Raw genomic sequence first — 17378 nt, 5'->3', positions numbered from 1 at the left:
CAAGTCAAAAAATAATAAAAATAATATTATTTAATTAATTAGAAAAAAATGAGAAAACCTTGATTCATGTACTTATTTAAAATTCTAGAAATCCTAATTGACTCTTGTTCTTCTACAATCCCTTTCTAATAAATAACTTACAATTCAAAAAATAATTGAAATAATATTATTTAATTAATTAGATGTTTAATTTAGTCTATGGGTAAAATGGTAATCCAACTTTTCATTTTTGAAGCTTCCCACTTTTAGTAAAGACTAAATGTGCTTTGCACATGAGTCCTGTGAAAGGTATGAATTACTGTCAAACCACATTTTAATCAGCATCGCAAGCTTTTAAAAAAATACTATATAATTTATAATAGATGAACAATCAATGTATTCAAATAACTTCTTTGTTGTATGTCAAATGATTAGACATTTGATGAACCTGCAAAATTTAGTTTGGTAATTAAAATAATGAGCTACATTTTTAAGTTATTAGATCCAAACATATGATATATTAGTATGTGCAAAGATGAATTAACAAAAATGACTAATGTTTCTCATTTAAATGAACAATTAGAAAATTTCTACATATACCTTAAATTAATATCTATACTTCAAGTCCAACACCCATACAATTATGAATGCTTCATGGAAGAAAAATTCTATAATGGAGAAAGAAAGCAAAAACGAAAAGTTGAGGATATTGCAAAGAAAGTCCTCATGCTCTGAATTTTTTTTTTTTGTTATTGTTATAGACAACATATCAACATAAAATTGTTCACTGTTTAATACTACACATGTATTAAATTTACTCTCTTTTTTTCCGCTGCTATTTTTTCTTCTTGATTACCAATTTTCAGCATTTTTTTGGTTATCCTCACTTGCAACTTCTAACTCTCTTATCCTCTCATGTTGAATTGTGCAATTTCGTTAATTCGATTTCATATTGTGAGCTTTCATCTTTGTAAGTTGGTTCTTAAATAGCATTAGAAAATGACCATTTAAATTCAAATTTTAATTCTGAAATTGATTTCTACATTAAAGTGATGAATGACTTTCCATATCATAACTTTTCAAATTCTTCCATTATGAGATTTATGATTACGATTAAAACCAATAACAATGTACTCATTTATCAAGAAAATGATAATTTAATTATTAAAGGGCTTAGAACTTCAAATTCTACCATTATGTAATTAAAATATTAATAGCATTAGGAAATGACCCTTAAAATTCAAATTTTAATTCTGAAATTGATTTCTACATTAAAGTGATGAATGATTTTCCATATCATAACTTTTCAAATTCTTCCATTATGAGATTTATGATTACCATTAAAAGTAATATCAATGAACTCATTTATCAAGAAGATGATAATTTAATTATTAAAGGGCTTAAGAACTTCAAATTCTACCATTATGTAATTAAAATGTTTATATTTAATCAAATTTTAATTTAGTAGAGGGGGCAAAATGGTAATTTAACTTTTCACTTTAGAGCTTTCCACTTATAATAATATATGATTAATTTAGTAGAGGGGCAAAATGGTAATTCAACTTTTCACTTTAGAACTTCCCACTTATAATAATATATGATGATATATGATATGATGATTAATTTAGTAGAGGGGCAAAACGGTAATTCAACCTTTCACTTTAGAGCTTCCCACTTGTAATAATATATATGATATGATACATGGTAATCCAACCTTAGATTTTATATGATATATGGTGTGAGAAGAAAGCAATCAAAGAACTCAACAGCTTGAAAGCTCAAATGCTGCCTGCCTTTGCTCTTGTGTTGTCATAGTGCTGCCATCATTGTCGATCTTGCGGCCTCTTTCTTCATCTCCGCGGCTTTGCCACTTCCTCGGAAATACATGTACACTTGCTGCAGATCGCACAGCGCGTGAAAAGATGTTCAGGTAAGAGAAGACAGTAAAAGCAATGAGAAAGCAAGGACAAATGCTTCAACCTGAATAACCCATATGCTGGTCAGTGATTCAAGACAGAAGAATGCAAATCCTATGAAGTAGAATACCTGCAAGTAAAAACGACTTACTTGTTAAGTCAATGAAACGTCTAAAAATACTCGTTAAGTCAAGAACTTGAAGCTTACCCCAACCAAACCATTCCAGCCTAACAGATCAATTGCAGGCAAGATACCACTGTTAAACAAGGGAATACGAAAAGGTCGTTATATTTTAGCATACATACATAGTTAAAAACGTATACATATAAGTCAAAGAGTGAGATTCAGCCGAGCATGGTTTTATGAGGGTAATGCAAAAGGATTTCGTATTCTAGAATCTCATTGTACCAGCACAAATTGCTTCTTCAAATATGGCAAAACAACTTACGCTAAAGATTTTCCTTTGAAGAAGATAGGAGGTGCCACAGTAGCAATGATGCAGAATCCAATGTGAAACTACAACATGAATATAAACAATCAGTACTGTTCTCAATAATCAACTGTAATAGAAGAGGAAAAACTGAAAAGGGTGATGTAACATTTACGAGATAACATAAGAAGAACCATCCAAACTTCAGTGCACTATCCGTCCTGCAGACGAAATGGACATAATGACATAAACATTTGGTGAGGTAGAAGAGCATTATCAAATAAATACAAGAAAGGTAATGTGAAAATTATTTACCACAATGAGGGAACACAAATAGTACCTCATTGCACGATACAAAGGACGATACCACAGCACATAGGCTCCTGGGACGCCAGATATTAAGTAGATAATAGCAAGAAGCCAGATAGTTATACCTACAATGACAAAAAGAAATCTGGCTGGTTAGTTTTCATTTGCAGATAAAAAAGTGTTTGAATCTAGTTCAGCAGCAACCTTCTCCTTTGATCCAAGCTGAGGTAACTGCTATAAGGTTCCATAGAAGACAGGCTGCCAAACCTGCAATTCACCATGTGCAAAGTAAATCGATAAGTGCATTAACAAGCGAGACCAATTAGAGCTATTAAAAAGGAATTTTGATAAGCCTATACCTTGTCCTAAGTCATTCTAATAAACTATTTAGCAATGTCTCTCCTGTGCTCTTTTATCTTTAGTTGGAGTGGCAGCTTTGAGATGCAATTTTTCTTAAAACATCACTACCATTAACGTGACTTACAAACCTATTCCAAATACCAAAGTTATCAAAAGAGCAAGTTTTTGTATATTCTAGATCCACATTTGAGTGTCATTTAAATCATTTGCACGACAAGTTTGTTGCCTGAAAAATGGGTTTGTGATTTAGATACCTCAAATGCAAATGCATCAATACTCCTGATAGCTGGAAAACAGTAGTACAAATTTTGTTTAGAATAAAGCCTACCAACTATAAGCAGAAAGAATTATCACTATGCATCTTGACCTCCAGTAGATAGGTTAACTAAAAGGTTGTAGAATATTTGCTAGCATAGTCAACTGAGAAGCCTTACAAGTATCCATTCACTAGGGGGCTATGCAGAAGACATTAAAGGGAGTTAGATCGACAGACATACCCAACCATGTAAAAAATGCAACATACTGCAACTTCTGTAGATGGATTGGAATTTCATTTGCAATATCATGATGAATAATGGGGAAGAAAGGTGGCCAATTCTTTTCCTCTATGACAACTCCAGCTGTAGTGTATAACCAAAAAAAATCAGCTCACATGTGGGGAAGAATCAATCAAATGGCTTAATTTAGTTCATATTTACAAAAATGTATACGTTACACCGGAGAACTACCTCTTGCTATAGCATCTTCCCTCCTTTTCAGATCCTAAATGAAACCAATAAAACAGCCAATTAACAAAATATAAAATGCACAAAGAGAAATATAGTCTATGCCATAGATTGTTTTAAACACTAACTTGAGGAATGTAGCAAACACAAAATGACAAACTGTCTCCCTACTAACACAAAAGCAAATGAGGTATAATAGCTTCCAGAGCTAGACACAACAATCACATGATATTCATACTTGATGAACCTCTGAATTGACAAAAGATCGTTGACACAAACAGTGAACTTAAGTTGTTTCTAATATGTAAGAAAAGCAAAAGCATGATAAGTACCAGCAGCCACAATAGGATGTAACACAAGCTTACCTGTTCTAATTTTTTTAGTTCAGCTTCTTTAGCTTGGAGTCCTTTCTCTTTATTCTTCAGATCCTGAATTGTTATATGAGAGCAGTGTTATTCAACCCTATCCCTCGGCGAACACACCAGTAATGTGGTCAAAAAATGTACAAAAGTTAAAGTTGACTATTCTGTTTCACCTTCGGATTATCAAGAGGGATATCAACTGTTGCACCATGATCATAATCAGCAGGTTCATGAGGAAGAGGTGAAAGCCTTGAGTTTGTAGCAGGAGGAACACTTGCAGGATTCTGAAGATTTAGAGAATAAAATAGTGCATAAGCAAGATAATACACAATCATTAATTGGTATGAGAACAGAGACATGCAAATCGATATTCTACCAAATTCAGGAATTAAGATCAAGCCCTCACATTAGTATGTAGAAAAGAAAAGGAAAAGAAAAACTCAAGTTCAGCTTTAACATGATAAAGTATTTCTGTTACGTTTATATTAAAGTTCAAATTAAAGTAGATCATAAACCAGAAGCTCACAGCAGTCCCTAAATTCGGTCATGAGAAAAGGACAAGGAGGAGGAAGAAAACACAGCCGTTATCCTGAGGTAGTGTGGGTAGATATCTTGATGTTTTGACTTATACAACGGGCAAACACCAAGGTCTCAGAATTAGCTACAGAATACCATAGGAGAAAGGTTAGACAGGCAATACACCGTAGAAGAATAGGAGAAAGGGTAGGTGGTTTAAAATTTGTAACAGGACAACATAAAAGACAAATTCTAACTCCCTCATTTTGTAAACCATTCACCAGTTGCAGCTGAAAAATGAATTAGCATCTTGTGTATGCATTACAAAGAATGCCTGATATGTTTAGAAATCCATTGTTTCTTTCTAGGTAATGGGAGTCCTCTCACAAAACAAAACCCTTAGCCTTTGCCTTTTCGAGCAGGATCCATGTCTTTTCAGGATCTTTACTCATTTACAGTTCTCAGATTAGCAGGTTGTACTACCTCCTTCTAAACTTTCTTTGACATTCTTTCCTTTCTGCAATCTGGGATGTCCAAAAATGCTTGACTATATTTCACTCCTATACATCTTTCACAACTTTCAAATATTCATATACATTAAACTATGTCTAACTATTTTTTAACCAATAACCCTCATCCTGATATTTTCAAATACCATTAAATATAATATATTTAGTACACACACAAAAGTATGGGTAAGGTCTCCATACATCCTGCCCTCCCCATATCCCACTTGTGGATTACACTAAGTATACTCTGTTGTACTAAATATATATATAAGTCAAATTAAAATCTTAAACTCTGCACACCATCAATACCTTCATATAAAGAGGGATAAAGAGACCATTAGTTCTGAGCAACTCAGAGTTCCAAACTGAGAAATCAAACCTCGAGGAAAGTAATAAGCTTACCATCATATAAAATGGACCGCTACCATAATTTGACTGACCCTTTCCTTGAGTCCCTTGGTCCTTAGAGAAAAAAAAAATAAGGAGATTATTTTATGAAGAAACTTATGTAGAATGCACAGAACTAATCATGTAGGTTATAGAAATGAAACATAACAAATTTTAGAAAACTTTTACAAGAAAGATGAGCTTTTTGAGACTATAGCACACTAATGACTTTAGCATTCAAATAATAAGAAGAACCAACCCAACAGAATTATGATGATCCTCCCCTCTTTAATTACCAATACTCACAAAGATATGGCACATGCGCCTAACTCAACCCCCGTTGGTAACTCATGAGGTGAGGATTACTCAAGTCCATATAAGCAGATCACCCGTCCATTCCCCAACAATGTAGAACTCTAACACCCCTTTCACGCCCAGTCCCAGCTGGAGCATGGACCAGGAACCCAAACAAAGATGGGTATTGTTGTTCAACAACATACAAATTCTCTCTAAACCTCCAGAAAAATCATTCCATACACTTAAACATGACAAAATAATCCGATTGCAACCAGCTTTCTAGTCAGTAAACGAACCCGTAATGCAATATTCTTTACTCACAGCTCAATTCTACTATATGAATTGCAATAAATCCAGTTCAACGAAATTAAATTAGCTAGTCCTAAAGAACAAAAAACCCTCAGAATTTTTCAGTATATTCTCCAGCTAAATGACTCTAAATCAAAACCCAAAATGCAATTCACAGATCAGGAAATTAGACCAAACAAACAAGCTTAAATCAACCCCAATTTTTTCCATGGACAAATACATTGTTTCCAACACAAAAAAAAAAAACACATTTTTTTTAAACCCAGAATTCAAAACCCACAAAAATTCATCCAAATTACATATACAAAAATCCCCTGAAAGAGATTTAATCGAATTTACCGAAAAGGCGTTATCTTCCTGTCCTTCATCAAACGGATTGTCATTGTAATAACGTCCAGCCATGAGAAAAATACAAATGCAAACAGATCTTGAAATTGAAGAAATACGTATAGGGGTTTAGATTAGGAAAGTATGAATAAACGTGATGGTGTAGATTTCTTTCACTTTTTCAGATGTATTTATTTACTATATTTATAATTCCTTTATCTGAAAGCATGTCGACATATTCTACTACTTTCCCAGAAGAGATTTGGGGAAATTCATGTCAAAGAAAAACTGAAAAATGTCATTCCCGGGAAGATAACAGAGAGAAATCTTGGGGTTTATATAGGTTTTGAGTTTTATTTTTAGTGTTGAGGGTTGGTGGGGAAGATGGGTTCTTGCAATTATTTTTTACTACAAAGTTCAATGTCATCGAAAATTGCGATAGTGATAAGTATACTTTTATTCTTTTTCGTTTTTGGTATTTATAGGGAGCGATTTACCCCTTAGTGAGATTTTTGGCATGAATATAAACTATTCGAGCCTCAAAACAAATAGAATGAAAATAATGTTCTTTTCAATGATATATTAACGTATTGTATACTTTGGACTTAGATTCGTACATCTTTCGAACTATGTCATATTGAGTCGCACATATTATGAGAACTTTCTCCTTTGTATTGATATGGATTCGGATTCACGTTAAATGTCATGTGCACCTCATCTTTAAAAGCTTACTAAGGTAAAAACATGATAGTCCTGCTTAACTCACCCTCCCTCAGCGTCGCAAACTCACAATTTTAGTTGATTGGTTTTATTCCAAACACATGAGGGATTGAGTCATAATTTTAGTGCCAAAAAGTTGAGATCATTCTTGTGAGTGTGTGCATCCTTTTGCTAACTCTTCAACAAAGATTAGGTAGATGGAAAGGTCTTTTTTACCTATATTGAACTTGTATCTTCTATCTAATTTACATATTGTTACATGGTTGAGTGGTTGTAGGTCTCCAACTCCTTAGGTAATGACTAGTAGTAAATAACTTTGGCATGTGCAACAAGTACATGAGAAAGAATGAAGGTATCATTGTAGAACCAAATGAAGTTTGTACATGTTGCAGCAAGTAAAGATATACAACTTCAAGAAAATATACCATTTTGTCAAGATCAATGAATTATATGCATTGGTGCTCACATGTAAGCCTAAATGAACATTAAAATGATGCAGCTTGACAAGAATCAGATGAGCAAGCTGTTTTTACAGGTCATTAAGTCGCCTGCATGTGTTGGTATTTTCATGAATCGCACTTCTTTGAGGTGCATTTTGCTTCAGTTTGAAGTTGTCTTTAGCACGGTGCTTGGCCTGCAAACCGCCTTTCTTTTTCCGAGTATCTCAGCTCCTTCGAAGAAGAAATAATCTTAGTTTCTCACCGGCTGAATTCCCAGTATGCGCGTCTAACTCAAATCATTCACCATCAGATCTTTTGTGAGATTCTCTTCTTATCATTTGTATGAGGTCCTGAACAACTTCAGACATTGGTGGCCTGAATTCTCGCTCATGCTGTATAAGAGTTTAAAAGTTAAGTGACATTTGAAGGCAAACCTATTCCACAACTAGATCCTAGAAATATCCTTCCAACTGATTGAGATGACGAACAATCTAAGACTATTCGGTACACTCAGCGATTAGACAATGCATATTAGTAAGCATTTATGTGTTTCACATGAAGGAACAACAGAATAACTCACCTGAACACAGCGGGAAATTATGTCAGCAAAGTGTGATAGTGATTTAATGGGGTATTTTCCATCGAGAGCAGGATCAACCATCCTTGTCAAGAGATCAATATCATGTAGCTGAGGGATTGCCCACCTGACCAAGAACTGCTCTCCTCGACTCCGTGTCCTGAACATGATATGCAGGTGTGTTAACTGAGAAATGAGGCACAACTATATTAGCTCAAAAAGATGCAGAAGGCTTTTTTACCGGTCATATGACATTCTGCCTGTTATTAGTTCCAGCATCACCACACCAAAACTGTAAACATCACTTTGGGAAGTGTAAATCCCTGACTCAAATTCGGGAGCACCGTAGCCATATGTTGTGAGAAGTTGTCCCGACAACTGAAAAATCAGTGTAATGTCAACTTGATATAGTTTTTAACATACCTTAGATTGAACGTAACAGTAATCAAACCCAAGACTAAGCAAGACTACTTTATCAAAAGAACAACAAATAACAGCAAGATAGATGATCCACATGCATCCTAGAGCAATTTTCTGTTCATATAAAACACATCATGAGAAGAGCACCTTCACCATTTGTCTTTACTTACAACAACATACCCAGTGGAGTCTGGGAAGGGTAGAGTGTACGCAAACCTTACCCCTACCTCAGATGTAGAAAGGTTGTTTCCTATAGACCCCTAATCTCACATTAAGCGATGTGAAATGCTCAACACATTTTGAGCCTCGCTTCAGAGCTCAAGCGTGCTTTAAGCGCGCCTTTGACAACACCTTCACCCTATCCTACAGGGTGAGAACCAACCATTTCCCAAAGAATATACTTTACACATTTACAGGAATTCATTATTACTGCTCCTTATTCCAACATCTTGTTGAAAACACTTTGACCATCACTACTGTTCCTTTTTTAAATTATTTATTCAGCTCCCATGTCCACTTCTATCAAACACTAGGAATCCATTTTTCTTTCCACTTGCAGCTCATAGAGGAAACTAATAATCCAAGGAAGCATTTCAATTCTTTCTACTCCATAACATTAGGGTCACAAGTTACCTGACTCACAGCACCAGATGATATAAGTGGAGCCAAACCACAATCTGAAACATGTACGGCCAACTCCTCATCAAGCAGAAGATTGGCAGACTTGAAGTTTCTATGAATAATAGGTGGCTCGCAGACTTCATGGAGATACCTGCATTGCATCAAACAAGAATGATTATTAATTAAAAACATGCTCTAGCAGTCTACCTCACTTTTTCATGCAAATCTTGAAATGAGAATCAGACTGCTTAGGAACGGTGAAGTTGTCTCTGTGTGACCTATAGGTCATGGTTTCGAACCTTGCAAGCAGCCACTAATGCTTGCATTAGGGTAGGCTGTCTACATCACAACCCTTGGGGTATGGCCCTTCCCCGGACTGCTAATGCGGGATGTTTTGTGCATAGGGCTTCCCTTTTACAGCATAGCGTGGCAAACCAATTAATTTAATTTTCTTCATCTTTTTCTTGAACATTCAGAAGCAAAGAAAGGAGAGGAAGCAAAAGACAGCTACATCTAACATTTTACATATAGTTAAGACCATTCCAAGTCGTTTGTGTGGCTTTCTATCATGTAATATACACAACACAAGAAAGTTAGGACTAAAATGAGCTTGTTATTGAATTTGCCACTATATCAGAACCATTTTATTGTTTAGTGTTTAATAGCACTGATTTATCATATGGTATGTGCAGAAACACTTATTATAGGTCCCAAAACACTAATACACACACGCATGAACGCGAGCGTGTACAAACATGATGTGCATAATTAAATGTATGTAATGTTATTTGACATACTCTAAAGCTCTTGCAGCTCCAAGAGCCATCCTCATGCGAGTATTCCATGAAAGTTGTCTCTTGAATTCATCGTCGAAATGCAGTGCATCTTGTAGTGTCCCGTTACAGCAATACTCATAGACCAGAAGCCTTTGACCATGCTCTGCACAATAGCCCATCAGCTCAACAACATTAGCATGACGAATTCTGTCAATATTGTTTACTAGGTCAAGAAACTCATCATCCTTTTGTTGATCACAAACTCTTTTGTCCAGTTTTTTGACAGCAAGCAACTGCAGAAGCATCCAAAAGGAGCATGTGTCAGAAGTGAAATGTTGCAACCACTTGAATGATGTGGTGCATAGTGCAAGAGAAGGAAGAGCGGTAAGATTTACATGCCAGAGAAATGCATATACATCCCCAAGGAATTTATATAAATGAAACAGCATGCATATACTTACTTTAATAGTTAAAATCATGACCAGAAAAAAGACGCAGCAGTATCTGGCGGTTCCTCTTATAAAGTGAGACAAAAGTCAAGGCAGAAAAATAGTAATATCATATAGCTAGAAGGCTGTTTTTCATTTTAACAAATTTGTAATACACTTCTAGGACAAGATATCGTCGATGATGTTGGTTACTGGAAAAAAAAAATACTAGTTGAAGATTAATTTGGAACAAGGAGGAAAAGAAAAGAACTAGAAGAAACCTAGAGGAAAAATATTGCAATTACAACTTTTGTCCTTAAGCAGGTCTCAACTAGCTAAAGTAATTCAAGAATCATTATATCAGATACAATAGGTAGAACTCATTTAATAGATTTGCTAAGGAGTGCTCTAATTAAGGATATATGAAGGTGAATTTTCCATTACAAACAGCCTTTTTGCATATAATTGTGCTTGTATCACAACCATTCTTGATAAATCTAAGCAATGTAACAATTTATACTAGAGATAAAGAGGCAATTTTGATGCTACTTGCTGATAATTTAGCATTCCAGAATACCAAACATGATGGAGAAATAAAAGTAAGGAGAGAAAAAGCGGTAAGTCAAGACTCTCGCAATCTAGTGGAAGTAGGAAACCACGGTTAATAAATTGGTACATCATAATATATTCATGCCGATTGAAAGTTATACCTTTCCATTAGGAAGCTCCACCCTGTATACACTACCCAGCATTCCTGATCCCAACAGATTATCTTGAGAGAAGCTATTAGTGTATTGCTGAAGTGATGCAATTGTGTAAGATTTCACAGAAGTTAGTGGAAGTGGCCTGGTTGGAAGCCTCGTTGCTGTATCTTCAGCAGGCGCAATCGGCTCGACAATAACTCTCTCTTGTGGAAGAGTAGGCGGAGGCAGAGGCGGAGGAGGAGGAGGCGGAGGTGGTGGCGTCAAATCAATATCCAATCTGCCAAGGTTTATCTCACTATCATCCTTCTTTGGCACAGCACTCATGGTTTGCACATTTACCTGCTGCTCATCTTGTGGCTTTGGAATGGGAGCCGGTCTTCTTGGTTGCTTTTCTTTTGTCGTCACAACTAGGGGAGCTGTTTAACACATAAGAAAACCACTTATCACTAAAGACTAAAGAGTAGAAGGTTAAACTTTGAGATTCATTAACTTTTCAGTTCTAAATGCTGCACAACAGACATCCAATACAACAACATACCCAGTGAAATCCCACTAAGTAGGTTCTGGGGAGGGTAGAATGTATGCAGACCTTACCATTACCTCGTGGTGGTAGAGAGACTATTTCCAAAAGACCCTTGGCTCAAGTGCATCAACACAACAGACCCAATATCTTTTTTTTTCAAGTAACTAAGGGGTCGTTTGGTAGAATGTATAATAGTATTGAAATAGGGTGTATTAGTAGTGCCGAGATTGGTAATGTTGGGATTAATTATGTTGGGGTTAGTTATGCTAGATATAGTTTCTTATCCACGGTTTAGTTTGATATATTAAGGACAGTTCTGTCTTTAACCATACTTATCCATGTATTAATAACCATTGTATTACTAATACCATGGTTTGTTAGGTATAAGTTATACACCCTATAATATTGAATAATATTAGTTATACATATGCTGAAAATCCTAGCAAACAAAGGATTAAATAATACAATCACTAATACATGTATTAATTTCTCTAATACATCCTACCAAACGAAGCCTAAGGGAAAAAAGTTGAACTTTAGGAAACAGTGATAAAAGATATCATAAAATAATATAGATATTGAGTATTTTGAAGCACCTTTTTCTATATCATGGCCAGGTTGGACTAATGAACCACTATCTCCAAGATTCTCTCTAGCACCCATATAAGGGGCTATTTCATGGTGTTTGGGGGTTCTTTGAGTCTCGTGCCATTTCCTGAGGCACTTTGGCAGACAGAGAAGGATTGCTAAAACCAATATGATAAATGACAAAACTGCTGCAATTGATATCCAGACCACCCTTTTAACAGATAAAGACTTTTTTTTTCCTGTTGAACTTGATTCTGCAGATGCTGATGGTCCATCGGCCTGTGTTTTAGGTTTGCTTTGAGAAGATGGCGTCTGTGCTGAAGTTGGAGACCCAGAAATGGGAGGTGCTGTTGATGATGTGGGTGGAGGTAAAGGAGCAGTACTACTGTTGAAAAGATTTCCATCTTTTCTGCACGAAAAACAAAACCGGTAACTAAGACAGTACAAACCATCACTGATCATAATCGACAAGGCATGTATCAGATGGTAACAAAATGATCCAACAACTGATACATTGATCTTTGCATATATCAAATATATCTACCAACTTGTACCATTTAAGTCAGCTTAATAAATAAGACTGCCTGACTTCCATGTTATTTTTGCCTCCTGAAAGTTAACGGCTCGATATATGATTAAGGTGGGTGACCTAACTAGAGTATAGCCACTATGGAATGTGAACTTAAATTATGATCAAGTTTAGACCAGGAACCAGCTTGCTAAACTAAATAACTTGCAATTTTGTCTATTTTACAGGTCATGAATATCATAACTTAACTATTTGTATGTTTTCATATGCATACTGTACTACGGTTTGTAAATCTATACCTATATCTGCAGTCTATTTATTGTGTCTATATGAGTTGTTTACTTCCAAGTTTTGAGGGACTGGCCATATGATAGAATTCATGTATTTAAATGACAAGCTTGTCAGGATTCTTTTTTTCTTTTTTCAGGTCAATTTCTTATTCGTTTTATTCTTACTTTTACTCATTGAGCTTTCATTTATGCTAAGGGCAAGTTTAGGATTCATATCCATGTCAGACATTAAGCCTATATTTTTGGTGTACAAAATGACCTTGCAGCATACAAGCTATGTTGCTCGGACTTTCCAAATATATTGTTGCACCAGTGTCGGATTACTTTGGGAGGATCCAATACGAGTCCGAGCAACATAGCATACAAGTACATCCATTTTTTACTAAGTAAGATTTCAGGAACTTGAAAACAAGAAGTTTCTGAAAGGTTTACTTGTGTGTATGAAGCATAGCACAGACGATACAAGTTCTCAAGCTTTAAAGGGGGGTATTGGGAGCTAGAAAAGTTATATGTTTGGTTATAACCACTGGTAGATAGTACAAAAGTGAGGCATTATTGGAAAATAAAGAGCAGTATTAAGTAAAATTGAACTTGATAAGATATTTGTTTCCGCGGTTTCGACATACATGCCTATTGTCTTCTATGATTATATATCTTTTTTGTGGGATATGTTACATGTCAAATGATATCTCCAACAAACGACGAGGGATACAGTGATATCAAATGTGACCAAGATTACATTTTAAGATACAAGATGTTGACTCAACATAAACAAAAATGAAACAGGTATATGAAAGCATAAAATGAATGTACTTACTTGAAATTGGGAATAGAGAACAACTTTTGAGGTATGGGCCCAGAAAACAAGTTGTTTTCCACATTCCTAGAAAGGACACAGGGAGGGTGGAGAGATGTTAGTAAGATTCTATCATTCTAGTGAACTGAATTATATTCGAGTAAAATCTAGTTTGGAAGAGTACAAATTTGCAAGGGGAAGATCCTGCAAAACATCAAGAGTTCCAGAAAGCTGATTATTCTGCAAATATCTGGAAATCAAGAAGTTAGTTTTATCATATTGATCAAACTATAAAGTTACAAACAAACTGTTACTCACAGAGTGGTCAATGAAGACAAATTTCCTACAGATGGTGGCAATGATCCACTTAAATTGTTACTTGACAAATCACTGTTGAAAGATAAACACCCAAACCAGTTATTCATATGAAAAAAACTAAATGGAAGTATGTAAATGCTTTTGTTTGCTTTCATACAGATTGACCAAAGCGGTAAGGCCTTGAAAGGAATCAGGAATTTCTCCAGTCAAATGGTTGCCATTCAGAGACCTGACACACAGCGAAATACCTGAGTTTGATTCTTCATGAAGAAAGCAACTTTTAATCTACACTATAAATGATACTTACATAGCTGAAAGTTGACTCAGGGAAGACAAAGAAGTAGGGATACTTCCAGTGAATGCGTTAGCTGAAAGAAAACTGTCCAAGGTAAAGAATATCAATTGTTTTACTCAATAATTAAAGCTAGGTTTATCAATATGTCCTCTTTCTTTTCTTTCTTTTTCCCGTGTTTCTGGGGATCCTTCATAAGTCAAATGGTAGAACTTACATATTCCGCAAGGTAACTGGCAGATTAGACGGAATGCTTCCGCCAATATGGTTGTTGCTCAGATCTCTGCCACAGGAGATGACCACAATTAGTATTCACATATCATAACAGTGGCCTCAACTGGCAAGTAAGTACTCCAACTTTGAGTATGCACCAGACACCTCAACTCGTCTCCTCTGAGTCAGTTCAACCCTCCGACTTACAAAATGATCATCTAAACACCTCCAAACCACGAGATGCAGTGGGGACCAGTTGAAGTGTTTAGTTTCCAGTTGAGGTGTCTAGATGTCCACTCTCTAAGTTGGAGTGTTTACTTGCGAACTGAGGCCAAGTTTGAGTGTGTTCACGTATTATGTCTATGAAAAACACATGCATACGAACAAGCAAACTTTTAAGCTAGGAGATATGTGAGAAGCTTACATTATTTTGAGAGAAGAAAATGAGCCTAAGTTATCCCCAAGTTCACCTCCCAAGTTAGCAGCATTGAGTCGACTACAACATGATAAGTAAGATTAGCATTTCAGTTCCACAAAAATCTACGCAATGTAGTAAATGGTAAGTCCTTACATTGTCAGTATGTTTCCATTGTCGCATTCGACCCCTTGCCAAAGTCCATTACATGGGTCTCCACCAACAGCATCCCAGCCCGGAAGGGATGGCGATCCCAGAGAAGCATATAAGTTATTAATTGCAGCAACTTGACCAATACAAAAGGAGAATTGTTAAGAAATTCCAAACATAAAGAAGAAAGTGCCGAAATTGATCCATGAAACCATATAGATATTTAGAATCCAATCAATTACAGAAACAAACCATGTGGAAATTTAGAACCCAATCAATTAACAAAGGCTAACTATGAACTTCCCTGAGAGGCAATCAACCAGAATAGGCGCAAAAGCTGTTAGTCCTCAACTTGCAAACCCAATAAAATGTCAGGACAATGCAAGTGAAGGTACAAACATTATAGGGAAATCTTAGTAGCTGAGCTGGTAGAACTTTCACCTTATTGATGAGAGTTCGATTCTCCACCTTGTAATCTCTCGACCATTTACCCTATCCCCAATTTTTTTTAAACAAAAGGTACAAACTTTATAAGAAGCAAGAAGACTACCTACTAGTTCAAATTTATAAGGACAATAAGCAAATGCAGTCACTTTTGAGCTCAAATCAACAACTAGCTTAGATAATTACATATTCTCACATAATCAGCATTGCACAAAACATGAACTTGGAATTCCCTTATGAACATTTACACTGGAAATTACTTACCCGTTTGGACATGAATTTGTTTTCCCTCTTCTCAAAACATTGTTTTACAACTTTTTTAAAAAACTAAAATGCATGTCAAAACACAACTTCAGTTTCTAAATACTATTTTGCAACTGAACATCAAATACTAATCTTTTTGCCCATATATCACTCAATTCATGTCCAAACGCCTACTAAGACTTGGCGACTGTCGTTCCTTACCATCTCCAGGGTTAGCTTCATCTGAAAGCTGTACAGCAAAAGCTAAAAGAATCCACACCAAAATCTCCAAATTCAAACAGCATACAACAAATCTCTTCCCATCCATTGCCCCAAAAATACAATCTTTTTTCTTCAATGCAATTCAATCTTTCTTTGGAAAACAATTCTGCATAGCCAACACAAAAAGTTCCCAAAACTGCAAAATACCAAATAAAACAAAACATCAATGTCAGTGTTTTCCTCAAGCATAAAAATGCAAGAAAAAGACTCAATCACCCACAAATAACAAAAGGGTATCTAAAAAACAACATATAAGAACCAAAAGCTAAATTCTTGACGAAAAAAATTAAAACTTTTGATAATTCAGAAAGAAAAAAGTACAAAAAATGAAAAAAAGAAAAAACCCCACCAAAGATTCAGTGAACTATAAGCAAATGATGAAAATAAAAATGGGAAAAGCAGCATGATTTTCACACAAAAGATTAAAAAAACAGAGGCTTTTCCACTGAATTAAACAAAAGCAAAGAGGATTAAAGACAAGAAAATGAAGTTTTACATGAAAGGTAAGTAATGATTAAGAACTCAATTAAACTGAGATTAATTATAAATTCAAGAGAAAAAAAAGTTTACCTTTATAATTGGTGGAAAAAAAACAGAGTAAAAAATGCTAATCTTGGAAAGTTGCAGAAAGGCACTGAAATTTTTCTTCTTCTTCTCTCATTTAAGAAATAAACAGAAGGAACAAATAGACACAAGTGAGTGACATACATATCTAGTTGATCCATTTGTTAACGTAAATTATTAATTTCATCTCGAATTATAGATAGCTTTAAAAATATCCCTTTATTTAATTACTTTAAGCTAAATACAACCCCAATCTTGTAATATTAATGAAATACATCCCTAAATTCTCGTCAAGTTTAGGAGTATTTTCAATACTTCCTTTGATTTTTATGAAGAACTTCATGTTTCTACAAGAGTTTGAGATCATTTGCTATGTCATGCGGCATATCGAGAGTGTATAGGGGGTGTATTTAAGTTTAGTTAGTCAAGTAGATGGGTGTTTTTAAGGTTGTCCATAGTTCGGGGATAAAACTAATAATTTGTGTTAAATTTAAGGGTGTTTTTGATAATTCTCTTTTTTTTTTTAATAGACTGAATGAATTTTTTAAAATTTAAAGATGTATTAATTAATTTTACAAAAAAGAATTATCAGTCTCTAATAAATTTTCCAAGTATATC

At 35.0% G+C, this 17378-nt stretch overlaps 2 protein-coding genes across 3 annotated transcripts; both read right to left on the bottom strand.

Moving 5' to 3' along the window:
* Positions 1–1664: 1664 nt before the first annotated feature.
* On the bottom strand, positions 1665–6547 carry LOC125811428 (secretory carrier-associated membrane protein 1-like). Of its 2 annotated transcripts, XM_049490909.1 has the most exons (13): positions 6440–6547; positions 5510–5569; positions 4256–4366; positions 4086–4148; positions 3724–3757; positions 3493–3615; positions 2840–2902; positions 2667–2760; positions 2502–2547; positions 2345–2412; positions 2104–2152; positions 1960–2025; positions 1665–1875 (listed from the first exon to the last, which is right to left on the bottom strand). In XM_049490909.1, exons 1-13 carry the CDS (start codon positions 6500–6502, stop codon positions 1789–1791), a joined length of 927 nt encoding a protein of 308 aa, XP_049346866.1. In that variant the 5' UTR covers positions 6503–6547; the 3' UTR covers positions 1665–1788. The 2 variants fall into 2 exon arrangements, with proteins under 2 accessions (XP_049346866.1, XP_049346867.1); XM_049490910.1 differs by lacking the exon at positions 5510–5569 and having other exon boundaries at positions 1673–1875; positions 6440–6545.
* Positions 6548–7420: 873 nt separating this feature from the next.
* LOC125811427 (protein STRUBBELIG-RECEPTOR FAMILY 3-like) lies at positions 7421–16331 on the bottom strand. Its single transcript, XM_049490907.1, has 16 exons — positions 16137–16331; positions 15234–15363; positions 15087–15158; positions 14667–14732; positions 14465–14536; positions 14315–14386; positions 14158–14229; positions 14024–14089; positions 13861–13926; positions 12233–12633; positions 11120–11529; positions 10003–10274; positions 9218–9356; positions 8406–8542; positions 8168–8324; positions 7421–7979 (listed from the first exon to the last, which is right to left on the bottom strand). The coding sequence occupies exons 1-16, from the start codon at positions 16240–16242 to the stop codon at positions 7884–7886; spliced, it is 2334 nt and encodes a 777-aa protein (XP_049346864.1). The 5' UTR covers positions 16243–16331; the 3' UTR covers positions 7421–7883.
* Between the last annotated feature and the right edge of the window lie 1047 nt (positions 16332–17378).

Source organism: Solanum verrucosum, unplaced genomic scaffold, assembly GCF_900185275.1.
Source record: "Solanum verrucosum unplaced genomic scaffold, falcon-dt-bn FXZP01000238.1, whole genome shotgun sequence".
NCBI lineage: Eukaryota > Viridiplantae > Streptophyta > Magnoliopsida > Solanales > Solanaceae > Solanum > Solanum verrucosum.
This window is presented reverse-complemented; position numbering and strand designations above follow the sequence as displayed.